Genomic DNA, 14,231 nt, shown 5'->3' with positions numbered 1-14,231 from the left:
CCAAACAAGCTGCCTAAACATGGCTTCCTGCTGTGGAGGAGAGATTTGGCCCTTATCTTTTCCACATTTCCTGATTCAAAGAAACCTGCTCTTAGCAGGGCTGGGCCTAGGGATTTTCCAGACTGTTCTCTTCTTGGTAATTTGGGAAAGGTTGTACAGTTCTCAGGCTTTCAAGATACAAAAGACAGTATGGAGAAGGAAAGGATGTTACAGCCCTTTGGTCTGGTGTCATCCCCAGCCCCAACTCTCAGTATTTGTTGATGCCAAAGAGATGAACCCCATGGAATTGGGGCAAATTAGGCAGCAGTACATTGAGCAATGAGGCTGTGTTGATGAGGAAATGAGCAACATCACACTTGCTGTAGAAGCTGACCAGGATGTAGGAGAGATGCTGAGGAATTTGTGGGAAGAGGTAAATTGGAGCCTGTAGTCCATCTGTTCCCAGCATGTCAGTAGCTGAGCCTTTCCTTGGTTGGGGTCTCAAAGGATGACCCTTTCACTATATGTAAGAAGACATAGATAACCTGCTGGCTTCAGAAGCCCGTCTGACTTGAAGCGTGGCACTTGTTTCTACACCTGTGGTCTCCAGGAAGCAGCTACCTGTCTTTTTACTTTTTTGATAGTGTCTTTTGATGTACAAATTTTTTGATGAAGTCCAATTTATCTTTATTGTTTCTTTTGGTTGTTTGTGGTTTAAAGGTCATCTCTATGAAACCATTGTTTACTCCAAGGTCAGATTTATACCTATGTTTTCTTCTAAAAGGTTTTAGAGGGGCACCTGGGTGGCTCAGTCATTAAGTGTCTGCCTTTGGCTCAGGTCATTGATCCCAGGGTCCTGGGATCGAGCCCCGCATCGGGCTCTCTGCTCCGCGGAAAGTCTGCTTCTCCCTCTCCCACTCCCCTTGCTTGTGTTCCCTCTCTCGCTGTGTATCTCTCTCTGTCAAATAAATAAATAAAATCTTAAAAAAAATAAAAGGTTTTAGAGTTTTAGTTCTTACCTTTAGGTACTCTGGGGCTAATTTTTGTATATGGTGTGAGATGGGGATCCAAATTCATTTTTTTCCATTTCTGCCTATTCACCTTTGATCTTATTCTGATGTTTCACTCTTTCCTGAATTCTTGCATTTTTGCTTTGTGACCTTCCATCTTAGAGGCAATTAATTTTTTCCCATTCATGACAAAATACTTAGTTATAAGTTTTATCTAATCCATTGTAGCAGTTTTCTACTGAATGCTCTTCATATATTCATTTTTTGTTTACTCTTTTCCTTCATAGTTCTTTTTGGATTAATATAGTACTATTTCCATTTTTTTTCTTTTTTTGCACATCATTGTCTGAGTTAGAACATTAGCAGCTCTGCTTCCTCTACTTTTGCCTCCCAGTTTCTTCCAGTTGTAGTTACAAGTAGGAGTATAGATTCTCACCTGGTGGTGGGTCTCTCACCTTTAGGAAATTTTATTTTCTTGGTGTTTTTTTAGATGTGCCTCTGTTTGTCCCTCTTTCTGCTCATAATTCTCTCCATAGTTTCTTATTTCCAATTCTTTTGTCATAATTGCCACTGATTTCACTGCTTTTCTCAGCCCTTACATGTAATTTGTTATCTATAGATTATACTTATCTCCTGGTTCTACTGAAGTTGTGTTTGCAAAGATCTTTTCATTCTCCTTATTGCTTTTAGGTGATTTTCAGAACAGAAGGTCTTGGAAATAATGATACTTTAACGTTCCTATGTTTTTACATTTTAGATTTGTCCTTATTAACAGCATGCAACTATATTTTATTCATTTAAAAGATCTAACTGAAAATTTGTCTTCTAATGGGTTTAGTCTGTATTTGTTATTATCATGACATATTTAGACTTGTTTCTCTCATTCTATTTCTATTTATCATACCTCTTTTTGTTATGTTTCATCATAGAAGGAAATACATATTGTATTTCCTTTATTCTTATGTATACGTATGTATGTATATGTATTTCCTTTATTCTTATCCCTTCCTTCAACTGGTTAAATCATACATTCTGTTTGTTTCTTTCTTTTTGGTAGTTTCCTTAGTATTTTTTTCAATTTTAAAATCTAATTTGCTTTATTAAGCAAGTCATGAATTGAGCAGCATCCCTTCTAGCAAGTAGAGGGAAGATTTCTTCCTTAGCATTTTTTTCTAAGTAAGCTCTACAACCAATGTGGGGCTTGAACTCACAACCTTGAGATCAAGAGCTGCATGCTCTACTGACTGAGCCTGCCAGGTGCCCCTATTCCTTGGCCTCTTTTTTTTTTTTTTTTTTGAGAGAGGGAGAGAGTGCAAGTGGGAAGGGACAGAGGGAGAAGGAGAGAAAGAATCTCAAGAAGGTTCCATGCTCAGTGCAGAGCCCAGAGCCCGACATGGGGCTTGATCTCACGACCCTGACATGACCTGAGCCAAAATCAAGAGTCCAATACTTAACCTACTGAGCCACCCAGGTGCCCCTAGGATTTTTTTTAAGAGACTGTGCATGCACACAAGCAAGTGGGGGAGGGGCAAAGAGAGAGAGAGAAAATCCCAAGCAGGCTCCACACCCAGTGCAGAGCCTGAGGTGGGGCTCGATCTCATGGCCCTGAGATCATGACCTGAGCCAAAATGAAGTCAGGCATTTAACTGACTGAGCCATCCAAGTGACCCAACCCCTAGAATTTTTAATATACACATATAACAGGATATTAAATGTGACTTTCAGTATGCTGGGAATGTCATTAGAGAACAACAAATGTCAGATAAACTATGCAGAGCATGCTAAGAGTGTGGAAGAGATTTTTGTGACCCTTAGCTCATTAGCCTCTCAGGTCTAGATTTTATATGATGATTTCTTTAGAGAGAATTGTTGGTATGCTCTGTGGTGTATCTCCTTCCCTCTTGCTTCTTTTCCTTCTCTCTCTCCCCCCACCCCAATAAATAAAAAATCTTAAAAAAAAAAAAAAAAAAGAAGTTCCCTTTTACCCCTTCTCAGGAATCTCCCAATCTCTCAGCCCCAGGTAATGACTGATTTGCTCTGTCCCTATGGGTTAGATGACTCTTTTCTAGAATTTCATAAAATTGGAATCATATAGTATGTGCTCTTTGGTGTCTGGCTTCTCCTCACTATAATGTTTTTGAGATTCATCCATGTTTTTGCAAGTGTCAGTAGTTCATTGTCACTCCGATCTTTCTGAAATAAGAGAGTTTCTCCTGTTTCTAATACTCTCTCTTTTCCTGTTGCTCTTCCCTCTCTCAATTCCCTTGATTTCCAGTCTAACATCAGATGTTGTGATTAAGTCATTTTTACCTTCCACAGGTTCTGTAATCCATGATGTCTATAAAGAACTGGAACATTACAAAGATGTCACCTTCACCGAGACTTATTCCTCAGTGGAAGGACTTGAAATTCCTCATAAATAATACCCTGAAGGATATAAAGGTGATGTGTATAAGAGATACGCACATAGTGGGCTTGTAATAAATATCCCTGCCAAGGCAGCCTGTGGCATGGGTAACATGTGAGCATGTTCTTTGGAAGAGCCCTCCCATACCCATAAACAACTCTTCCTTCTAGATTCAGATGATAACAATTATAATTAAAAGACATTCTGCTGCAAAAAAACCCCAAAAAACAAAACAAAACAAAAAAACCAAAACAGAAGACGGACTCACATGGATTAAACAAGCAGGAGGTGCCTTTGTCTTACATGTTGTCAAGGACCCATGTTCTTTTTCTTTCTTTTCACACCATCCTTAATATTTTAGTTTATCGGGGCGCCTGGGTGGCTCAGTCGTTGAGCGTCTGCCTTCGGCTCAGGTCATAATTTCAGGGTCCTGGGATCGAGCCCCGCATCGGGCTCCTTGCTCTGCGGTAAGCCTGCTTCTCCCTCTCCCGCTCCCCCTGCTTGTGTTCCCTCTCTCGCTGTCTCTCTCTCTGTCACATAAAAAAAAAAAATCTTTAAAAAAAAATATTTTAGTTTATCATCTTAAGGTTACAAGATAGTTCCTGCACTTCCAGGTACCAGCTTTATTGCAAGTAGGTAGAAGAGAGGAAAAGGCCAGAAAGTACAGAGCTGTGCCAGCCTTGGAGTACCACAGTGCCACTCTATATTGCCAGAATCTCTGGGTCCATGATCACCCTAAACAAGATCTGAGTTTTGTTGGGATGGAAGGAGGGGGATGAGGAAGGAGGGGGATTGATATAGAGTAGGCAATAGTACTTCAGGCACAGATACATGGCTTGGGTTTAAGATAGTCTTAGTCTTTTAGAGTCTTCCTGAGAAAAGCATTGATACTGTTGAGTGAGTGAGTGAACTGTGTGTGCATAAAGTCTGGAAAGGAGAAGAGGAATGGTGATTAATGGAATAAAGGGTATGTAAATGACTTTTCAGATTCAATGAAGAGGGATGGGAGATTAAGAGCTCAGATACCAGTGTCCTTTCTCTCAACTCTGCTGCCGTCATTGAACCAGCAATGACAGTGGAAGTTCTCTGTATTCTGTATTCTCTCAGTATACACAAAGATCTGAATATGAGAAATAGAGAAGAGAGATTGTAACTTGCAGATAATGGCCTCAGTATAGTCTCAAGTCCTTTGTGGATGCAGAGAAACTTGGAGAGTTAGAGTCATGGAGCATTGTTCAAGACGCAGTGTAGCACAAGCATCTGCTGAGATGAGGGACCTCAAAAGTAGATTTTACGAGCCTCAGTTTTGGCTAATTAGTATGAGGAAGTTCATGTATTTACATCCTAGATATATACTATGTCACAAGAAGATAGTGTGTGTTGTACATATTCTACTGTGTATCATGTTAAAAGGCATATATCTCCCTTAATACAACACACACACACACACACACACACACACACACACACACACACACACACACCCCCACTGGGTCAGAACACAGAATGTTAGAGCTGAAGCACAGTTAACTCCATGTTGTGAATAGCACACATTTTCCTTGGATGCACATAAGAATAGTGAAAGGTGCGTGCCAAAGGGTCTAGCTCTAATGCCCACATGGTGGGCATTCTATGTCTGTGAAGTATGAGTTTCCCATAGGCAGTCATAGGCAGTGTATCATGAAGTGTGATGGTGACAGGATTGGTCCTTTGTGTATAGGCAGGAACTTTGAAGAGTTGTTCCAACTGTGACAGGTGGGAGATATTTGCCAAGGTTGGATTCCTCTGTCATACTCATATAGGATTGTATTCCTTTCTTTTGAAGTACTTATTTGTTTTGTACAGACAGACATTTGTTAGTTGTTTATATAATGCCTGTTTCCCCCACTGGACTCTTATCTTCTGAAAACTAAGGCCATGTCTCTTTTACTCAGCATCATATCCCTATGTCCCCATAGAACATATCAGCCTTTCTCAAATTTTCCTCATCTAAACCATGGAAAACAAAATTATTTGAGGGGCTATTTTCTTACTTCTCTTAAGGATGGTACATAACTAGTAGCATTCTAGATGCATAGGGGAGAAATTAATGCCTTATGTAAAATTGATACTTTAGGATATTAGGGCTTACTTCTTATGGAAACTTGGTTGAGAAAGGCTGGGAGGTACTTTGAATTAAGATGTGGGTGAGGGTGAAGGAGAGATGACTCCCCCAAATAGTACTTTCCAGTAGTAGGGTGAATAAATGTTGGTTAGCTAAAAAAACAACAGATGTCCACTAATCCTCAATAAATATTTACCAAATGAATGAGTGAGTGGGTACTCAGGCCTTTTAGCTCAGGCCACTCTTCTCTCTCAGGCTGATGAAAAACCAAAGAATGATGTGATTGTATTGAGTGACTGGCCTAAGACTCTATACCAGGAGCCTCACCATCCCCAGAGCAAGCCTTTCATCTCTTTCTATGCCATCGATGTCAACTATTTTGTGTCCTTAAACTGGGTGGAACCACATTCAAAACAAATACAGGTAAAGCTACCTCATTTTTTTTTCCTTCTTAATTCACTTTACAAGCATCATACCTCAACTGCCCTCATATCAGGATGATGAGATTGATTCTGAGTTAGCTCATTTTAATATCCATCTCCATAGCCCAGTCTGACCTGGATGCAGTAATCTTTATTCACCTCTAGTCATCAGGTCCAGAGAATTCATATTCCCCAGAAAGCAGACTGAAGGCCAAAGAAAGAGCCTTAATCATTGTGTTTCTATTACATACCCGAATCCCAGTACCAGGAAACTCCCCAAATCAAGCTGTTCAGTCTTTCCTTAGTCTTACAGGAGGGAACAGGTATCTAAACATTCAACCCTTCCTACCCCTCACTCTTGGGAGATAATCTGCGCCCATGGTCAGGTTTTCATTTCTCATCCTCTTCCAGGCAGTACTTTGGGTACAGAAGAAAGATACAGAAATGGGAGGAATGATAGAGAAAATGAAGTTTCCTGTGATGGATCAAGTGCCACCCATTGAAGCAATGGTCCACACAGGTTCCTACCACATGTTAATTGCTTACTGTGGTGACATGCGCCTGCGGCTCTTCGGAGATCACCATCAAGCATTCATATCTCTGGGCACAGTGCCCTGTCGTTTCTCCATCAGCTGCCTCTGCTATGACTCAGAAGCTGAGATACTGCTCTCTGGTACCCTGGGGGCTGTGGTTACCTGGCTTATCTTACCAAACGGCAGGGGCCTCCAGATGGCACAAACAGTGCTCATGTCTGATCATGAGTTTGTACAGGGCTTTTCCCTGAACGGCCCCCAGGGCTCCCTCCTGGCTCTTTGTGAGAATAAGGTGAGGGTCTTCACCCACCAGGGTCAGGGCCAGCTGAAAGAGGTAAAAAAGTTCACTCCCACAGCCAATGGCTCTTCTATCACCTGCTCCTTCACTTGTGTCTCTCAGGGCTATTTCTATGCTGGAAACAAGGATGGAGAGATCCATGCTTGGGGTCTAGACCAGGGTAACTTCCTCCACAGCTTCCAAGCCCATTCTTCATCAGTGATATGTGTTTACAGCCGGCCAGAGACCTACACCTTACTAACAGCAGGCCGAGAAGGCATTATAAGGGAATGGAATCTTGCCTTTGGGAACTTGCTGCGGCAGCTGGATATTGATGAGGATTTGCAGCAACTGCAGTTTATTGATAACACCACTTTTTTCTGCCAGACTACCCACACTTTCTCATTGCACCACCTACCATATTTTTATAGCCTCTTCAATGTCTGTGGTTCTGCTCCTGAGCAGGTGCAGCGTGTCTGCTGTGGCCGTAATTGGACTCGGATCCTGTGTGCTACTAAGGATGGTTTATTGCGCTTCTTGTCTCCAGTAACAGGAGATCTCCTGGTTATCACCTGGCCTCTACTTGTCATGGATAAGGCCGTGGCTTGGGCCTATGACTCAGACAAAGAAGAGCTCTTTGTGGCAACAGGCAGTTCAGAGGTGCTGGTGTTTGATGCAACGCGCTCTCCTTGCATGGCCAAGTATCTGGTATGCACTTCAGTAAACTCTGGGGATAGAGTAAGGTGCCTGGCCTATGGGCAGTCCCATTTGGGTATGGGCCTAGTAGGATTGATGTTCTGTGGGCATGACAGTGGCATTGTGAGAATCCTCTCCCACTATAGCTGTGCTCGAATAGAAAAGACTGTTCACTCTGGGGCAGTTTTGGCACTGTCTACCCTAGAAGGTCCTCAGGAAATCTCCTTACTCTGTTCCTATGGCATGGATAATACTATACACCTGACAGAAGCTGTGCTTCAGAAAAACAAGGTAATCCTGCAGCCCATAAGCAAAATTCTCTGTGCTTGCCCCCTAACACACGTGATCCTCTTGCCAGGTTCTGTGGGTGCCATCACTGAGAACCACTGCTGGCGTCTCTGGCACTACCAAGATTTTCTGAAATCTTCAGAATCAAAACAAAGATCTGTTAGAGACAAAGAGATAAAATGCCTGCACCAGTGTGATATCACTTCATTTGATGTCTGCTCTTCCCTGAAACTTTTTGTCACAGGGGGCACTGATGGCTCAGTCCGGATCTGGGATTTCCATGGTAGACTCATAACTGAGTTGGACTCAGCATTGCATTTTGGCCCACTCTGCTTTGCCAATAATCGGGGTGACCTGCTTTTGACTTTCAACCAGAGTCTTTACCTGGTATCCTGTTTAAAATTGCTCCCTCCTGCTCAGCTGATTCACCTAGCTATCCTAAGCAGTGCAGACGATATACAAGAAGTCCCTAAACCCTTCCTGCCTAGCTTCTTCTTTTCTTTTGAAAGAGTATTTGTACCCAAATTTGTCTATCTTGGACAAGGGCTGCAGGAATTACAGGGACTAGAGGCCCTTGTTAACAAACGGGTCATTGCCTTTGACAATACTGTGCCGCATGTTGTAGAGGAAGAGAGACATATGTCCACTCTGATTCATGTGGAACCCAAATCACACTTTTGGGAGGATAAGAATATTGCTTTTGACCCCAAGCATAATCATCCCCGACACTTGGTTCCTGCTCAGTTACAGCTTGCTGGCTGGGATGGATTGAACCCCTACCATATATTATGTTGCTTCTTTGGTAAAGGGCGGCAATGGCCCTTTGCTCCTGATGGCTACATCCCCAACTCAGTTATCCGTGCCCGCCTTTGGCCTGATGGTACCCCAATCTTCTTACGCTATGATCTGTACCAAGATAAAGACTGGGACATGACCAAACTCATCAGATGCCAGACACTGTCACCTATGCCTCTACTAGAAGAGAACATCTCAATGAGAAGAGAGAGGGATAAATCCAAGAAGTGGAAACGAACTTTCTATGATGTTCTAGTAAGCATAATGAACCAAAATTGGACAGGAAGAAAATTTGATGAAGGAATTATAAATAATTTAATCGAGGCCATCCTCAACCTCACAATTTACTGTTCTATAGACCAATACAAGACATATATTAGTGTCCTGGCACAAATTTTTGCCACTTATCAGGTATCTCCAAGATTGTGCTCTGAGGCTGCCTGTCGCCTAATGGAAGATACAGTTCATCCCAATCCATGCATCCGTGAGCTAGCCTGGGAGGGGTTGGAGAGGCTAGGTGTCCTGAGCCATCTCTTTGCTGTTCCACTGGCTATGGGATTGATGGACAGTGATGAAAATGTGAGGGCTAAGGCCTTATACCTTATGAGAAGAGTCACAGGCATCCAAACTAAGACTATGCTGGTAGGCCTGCTGAAGAAACGAAACACGTTCCAAGAAATGCAGTAAGTTGGGTAGTGGCTTTCCCCCTTCTGTTTCTTCTAGTTCCTAACCTTTTTCTCTTATTCTCTTTTTATACAGCTTATTCCCTTTTTACACAACTCTCTTTCTATTCTTCCCCCCCCACACACACACTATGTTCTTTTTTTTCTATTTGCTTTTTTTCTCCGGTGCCTACCCCTCTTCTTCTAACCATTGATTAGTCTGCCCTTCCGTCACTTCTTCACTTCCTTAAGACTCCTCAAGACTCAAGTCCACAAATCTTCCAACCAAAAAAGCATCTTGTATCTGGCAATTCTATTCCTTGCTATATTTGATTATTTCTTTTTACCCATCCTTTACTTCAGACTACTCTGTCCTAATGGCTACTTTATCCCTGTCTCTTCAATTGTAATTTCTCCTTCTCCTCCTCCCTCTCTCCTTTCCTTCACTCCTCCTCCTCCTCCTTCATCAAATCTTGTTTTCTCACTGGCTTGGTGTCATCCTTCTTTCCTCTTGACTTTTGTAGGCAGGAATTTATTGGAGAAACCTCTCTGGACCAGCTGCTGGGGATCCAAGCTAAAGATATCCAGTGCCTGCTTACTCAGGTGGAGCAGCAGCTAAATGAAAACCTGACTTTGTCATATAGAGACCAACAACCTACTTTTTATTTGGACATATCAATGGTTGGTAAACCTGAGACCCTTGTCAAACAAATAGTCATACCTGAAGAGATCACCAAACCAAAGAAAAGAAAGACATATGTTCAAGCAAAAAGAAGAGAGCTTAGTATGTATGGGGTAATATATGGGGTATATTTGGGTCCCACCTCAGGGTACCAAAAGACAGGGTCAGTAAGGCTAGGGTATCTAAAATGATACCAGTGGGAACATAATTACATAAAGAGATTCTTTTCCACAGAAAATAACCTTCCTGGGAAAGAAACACATATACCACAACAAATACCAACGTCTTATTTCTTTAGGATATGAAAGCTGGGATAAAATGGCAAGCATTTCTGTACCATAAAGCCTCAGTCCCCTTTGCCTTTGTACCTCTTATGGCTGTTCATTGGACTAGATAGTACAAAGGATATCACTCAGAACTTGTTTTTTCTTAACTATTTTTCTCCCAATATCTCTGCAGTTAAAAAGGACCTGAGAGTTTCCAGAAAGCTAAGACAGACAGAGTTTGTAAAATTTAGCTCTATGTTGGTGCCTTCAAAGGATGAAGATGAACAAAGAGAGGCCAGGCAATCAGAGCAGATTGACACCAGGGATGTTACCTTAGAGCCTAAACTGCGATTAAGTACTTTCAGCCCAGCCAAATCTCAAGAGGATGCTGAGTCAGAGGAGGTTGTGATGGAAGCCACCGAAGGAAGAGGCCACATGGAGGTGACAGAGGTTATGAAGGCCATAGATCAGCGTGGCATGAAAGATTATGGAGAGGTGTTGCCTCAGGTGGAAAGACACGAAGGAGAAGGAGGAAGCCACATGGAGGTCATAGAGGTTATGAAGGCCATAGATCAACGTGGCATGAAAGATTATGGAGAGGTGTTGCCTCAGGTGGAAAGACATGAAGGAGAAGGAGGAGGCCACATGGAGGTCACAGAGGTTATGAAGGCCATAGGTCAACGTGGCATGAAAGATTATGGAGAGGTGTTGCCTCAGGTGGAAAGACACGAAGGAGAAGGAGGAAGCCACATGGAGGTCATAGAGGTTATGAAGGCCATAGATCAACATGGCATGAAAGATTATGGAGAGGTGTTCCCTCAGGTGGAAAGACAAGAACTCATGAGTAGGCTTTGGAAAAGGGCACTGGAAAAAAGCCGTGAAAAAGTAGCTGCGAAGTTGAAACAGGAAAAAGACTTGAAGGATATTTCAAAGACAACTGCAGAAGAGCCCAAGAAAAAAGTCATGCAGATTACTGAGCAAGAAAAATATAGAAGGAAGAAACATGGAAAGAGTGACCGAGGTTTGGCTGGTATGCCTGGACGCGTGGGTAGATCAGATACCAGGTCTTGGCGGGATGACATTTGCTATCTTGTCACCTCAAGGATAGCAAATTCCCATCCAGGAATGTTAAGAGATCTGGGTCAAGAATTGGTGGACTTGGCTCAGGTGATGCTTGGTCCCCAAGAGCCCAGCTGGGAACTCTTCCAAGAGATCTGCCCCCTTCTAAAGGACTCATCAGAATTGGATGAACAAGTGGTAGAAGAACCATCCATTATAACTGAAAAGGCGGATATAGAGGTTGTGGAGGAAGAAGGGACAGAATTGAGAGGACAAAGGGGCAAAAAAGCATTAAAGAAGGACAAGGCATTTTCTCAAATGAAGAAAACGAAAGTTGCTTTCTTAGATAAACTAGCCTTAGAGAAAAGGAAATTTAAAAAAGAAGAAAGGAAACTGGCCAAGCAAGAAGGGAAAACATCTGAGGAAGAAAGGAAACTGAGTATGCCAAAGAAGAAATTAATGCAGGGAAAGGAGAAACTGACCCATCAGGAAGAAAAAATAGCTTGGGAAGAAAAAATACTGGCTTCCCCACAAGAGAAATTAACCCAGGAAGAGCAGAAGTTAGTCTTAGGAGAAAAGAAAGAGACTGGAAAAGGGGGGAAACTAAAGGAAAGAAAAAGAGTGACCTGGAAGGAGGGGAGAGCAGGGGTAAGTGGGACTTGGAGAAGGGGTAAGTGGGACTTGGAGAAGATTATGATGGCCCATGAAGAAGGCATGTGGCCCCAGGAAGAGGTGTTGCCTATCTGGGGAGAGAGGCAATTGTCCCAGGAAGAGGAAGAGCTGGGTGAGGAAGAGGAGGAACTGGGTGAGAAAGAAGAGGAGCTGGGTGAGGAAGAGAAGGAGGTGGGTGAGAAGGAGAAGCAGCTGGGAGAGGAAGAGGAGGAGCTGGGTGAGAAAGAGGAGCAGCTGGGTGAGGAAGAGGAGGAGCTGGGTGAGAAAGAGGAGGAACCTTATGAGAAAGAGGAGCAGCTGGGAGAGGAAGAGGAGGAGCTGGGTGAGAAAGAGGAGGAACCTTGTGAGGAAGAGGAGGAACTGGGTGAGAAAGAAGAGGAGCTGGGTGAGGAAGAGAAGGAGCTGGGTGAGAAAGAGGAGCAGCTGAGAGTGGAAGAGGAGGAGCCGGTTGAGGAAGAGAAGCAGCCAGGTGTGGAAGAGGAGAAACTGGCCTGGGATACAGAGGAACTAATCCTGCACTTAAAGAAACAAGTTAAAGGCAGGAAGAAAAAGTCCCACAAAAAGAAGAAACACATCCAGGGTATAGAGAAACATGTTGAGGAAGAGATCCAGGAAAGGGGGAAATTGGCCCAGGAAGAGGAACATTTGTCTAGTGAAGAGGAAGGACTGTCTGTGGAAGAAGGAAAACAGGCATCAGAAAGGGGCAGCTTGGTAGAGCAAGAAATTAAATTGACTCCAGAAAAGAAGAAATGGTTAGGAAAGGAGAAAAAAGAGGCCTATAAAAAGAAACAAATCCAAGAAAAGAAAAAACAAATTGGGAAACAGGAGAAAGAACACCAGACTAAGAAAGAAGAGAAAGAAGCCAAGGACAGATGGCTAGCCCGGAAAAGAAAGAAACTGGGCCTAGAAGAAGAGGAAAAGCTTGTGGAAAAGGAGAGAAGGGCCCAGAAAGAGGAGGAAACAACCAAGAAAAAGAGGCAATGGGCCTGGGAAAAAAAGAAAGCTGACTTAGGAGAGGAGGAACAGGCTAGGGAAATGGAGAAGTGGTCACAGGAAGAAAAGAGACAGGATCAGAAAGAGGAGAAATTGGCTCGAAAAGTGGAGAAACAGACTGAGGGAAAAAAAAAACGGGCCAGAGAAAAAATGAAACTGATCCCAGAAGAGGAAAAAAAGATAGAGGAAATTGAGACAGTGTTCCCCCCAAAAGAGAAACAAGCTAAGAAAGAGGAGAAATGGGTTGGGAAAGATAAGAAATCCATTGATGAAAAAGAACAGATCCATGAAAAAGAGCAACTAGTCCTAAAAGAGCAGAAACAGGCCCAGGAAGAGAGAATATGGCGTCGGAAAGAGGAGAAAGAGAGCGATCAAAGAAAACAATGGGCCTGGGAAAAAGAGAAGTTGTCTGTAGAAGAGGAGGAACACGCTGGTGAAATGAAGAAAACGTCCCAGGAGAAAGCACTGACGAAAAGACTGACCCAGAAAGACAGTAAACTGGCCAAGGAAGAGAGGCGTATTGATAAGAAAGAAAAGGCAATAGCCAGGAAGGGAATTGGCATAACTAAGACAAAGAAAAAAACTGAGGAAGAGAAAGAAATTATGAAAGAAGAGGAATTGTCCCAGGAAGAGAGGGAACTGGCCTATGACATTAGGACCAAGGAGATGGGTATTGCCAAGAAAAAAAGGAAACGAACCAAAGAGGAGAGAATACAGGCAATGAGGAAACTGAATATGGAGAAAGGGATTCGTTCTGAAGAAAAAGAGGCTAGTTCCAGGTTAAAAGATATAAGGAAGAGAGAGAGTTACCTGTTGAGGATCCTACCTAAAATAGTTAGAGAAAGGAGTATAGTACCACTGGAAAAAACAGAAATACCTGAGGAAGAGAGATCATCTATGATGGGGAAGAGTGGAATGGATGGCCAGAGGTGGGAATTTTTTAAGGAAGAGAGCGAAATAATGAAACAAGAGAAGGAGCTGGATCAGGAAGAGAGAAAAGTAGAAGATGACAGACTGGCCACCAAAGAGAAAACACTGACTGATAGAGACAGCTTGGAGGAGAACCAAAGGTTATTAGAGAAGGTCCAGGGAAAGATACTATTAGATAAAGTCCAGGTAGAGAGTATATTAAAGGAAGTCCAGGAACAAAATCTGTTAGGAAAAAAGCAGCTAAAGAAACTTCTAAGGAGAATTGAGAAGAATAAATCAGAAAAAACTCAGCTAAAGTACTTATTAGAGAATATCAGAGATATCCTGTTTGAAGGCTTATCTGAGAGTTTGATTGAGGAGGAAATAAAGGAAGGTCCAACAACGAAGGGGAAAGAGGAGGAAGGCATCACTGAGGAAGGAGAAGAGGAAAGAAATTTTGCCCAGGAGAGAGAAGGG

General features: G+C 42.8%; 1 protein-coding gene across 1 annotated transcript in view; it reads left to right on the top strand.

Annotated features, from left to right (window-relative positions):
• The first annotated feature begins 340 nt into the window (after positions 1-340).
• The window catches only part of LOC118553167 (WD repeat-containing protein 87-like), a 15,615-nt gene continuing 1,724 nt past the window's right edge, over positions 341-14,231 (top strand). The window contains exons 1-7 of the mRNA XM_078063558.1: positions 341-412; positions 5,756-5,923; positions 6,334-9,194; positions 9,698-9,957; positions 10,315-11,460; positions 13,060-13,382; positions 13,791-13,961. Of these exons, the coding sequence (XP_077919684.1) occupies positions 341-412; positions 5,756-5,923; positions 6,334-9,194; positions 9,698-9,957; positions 10,315-11,460; positions 13,060-13,382; positions 13,791-13,961 (5,001 nt within the window). The remainder of the gene's footprint in view (positions 413-5,755; positions 5,924-6,333; positions 9,195-9,697; positions 9,958-10,314; positions 11,461-13,059; positions 13,383-13,790; positions 13,962-14,231) is intronic.

The sequence above is a fragment of the Halichoerus grypus genome, chromosome 15 (assembly GCF_964656455.1).
Source record: "Halichoerus grypus chromosome 15, mHalGry1.hap1.1, whole genome shotgun sequence".
NCBI classification, from domain to species: Eukaryota; Metazoa; Chordata; class Mammalia; order Carnivora; family Phocidae; genus Halichoerus; species Halichoerus grypus.
Note: the sequence above shows the minus strand (reverse complement) of the source record. Positions and strands in the feature narration are given on the sequence as shown.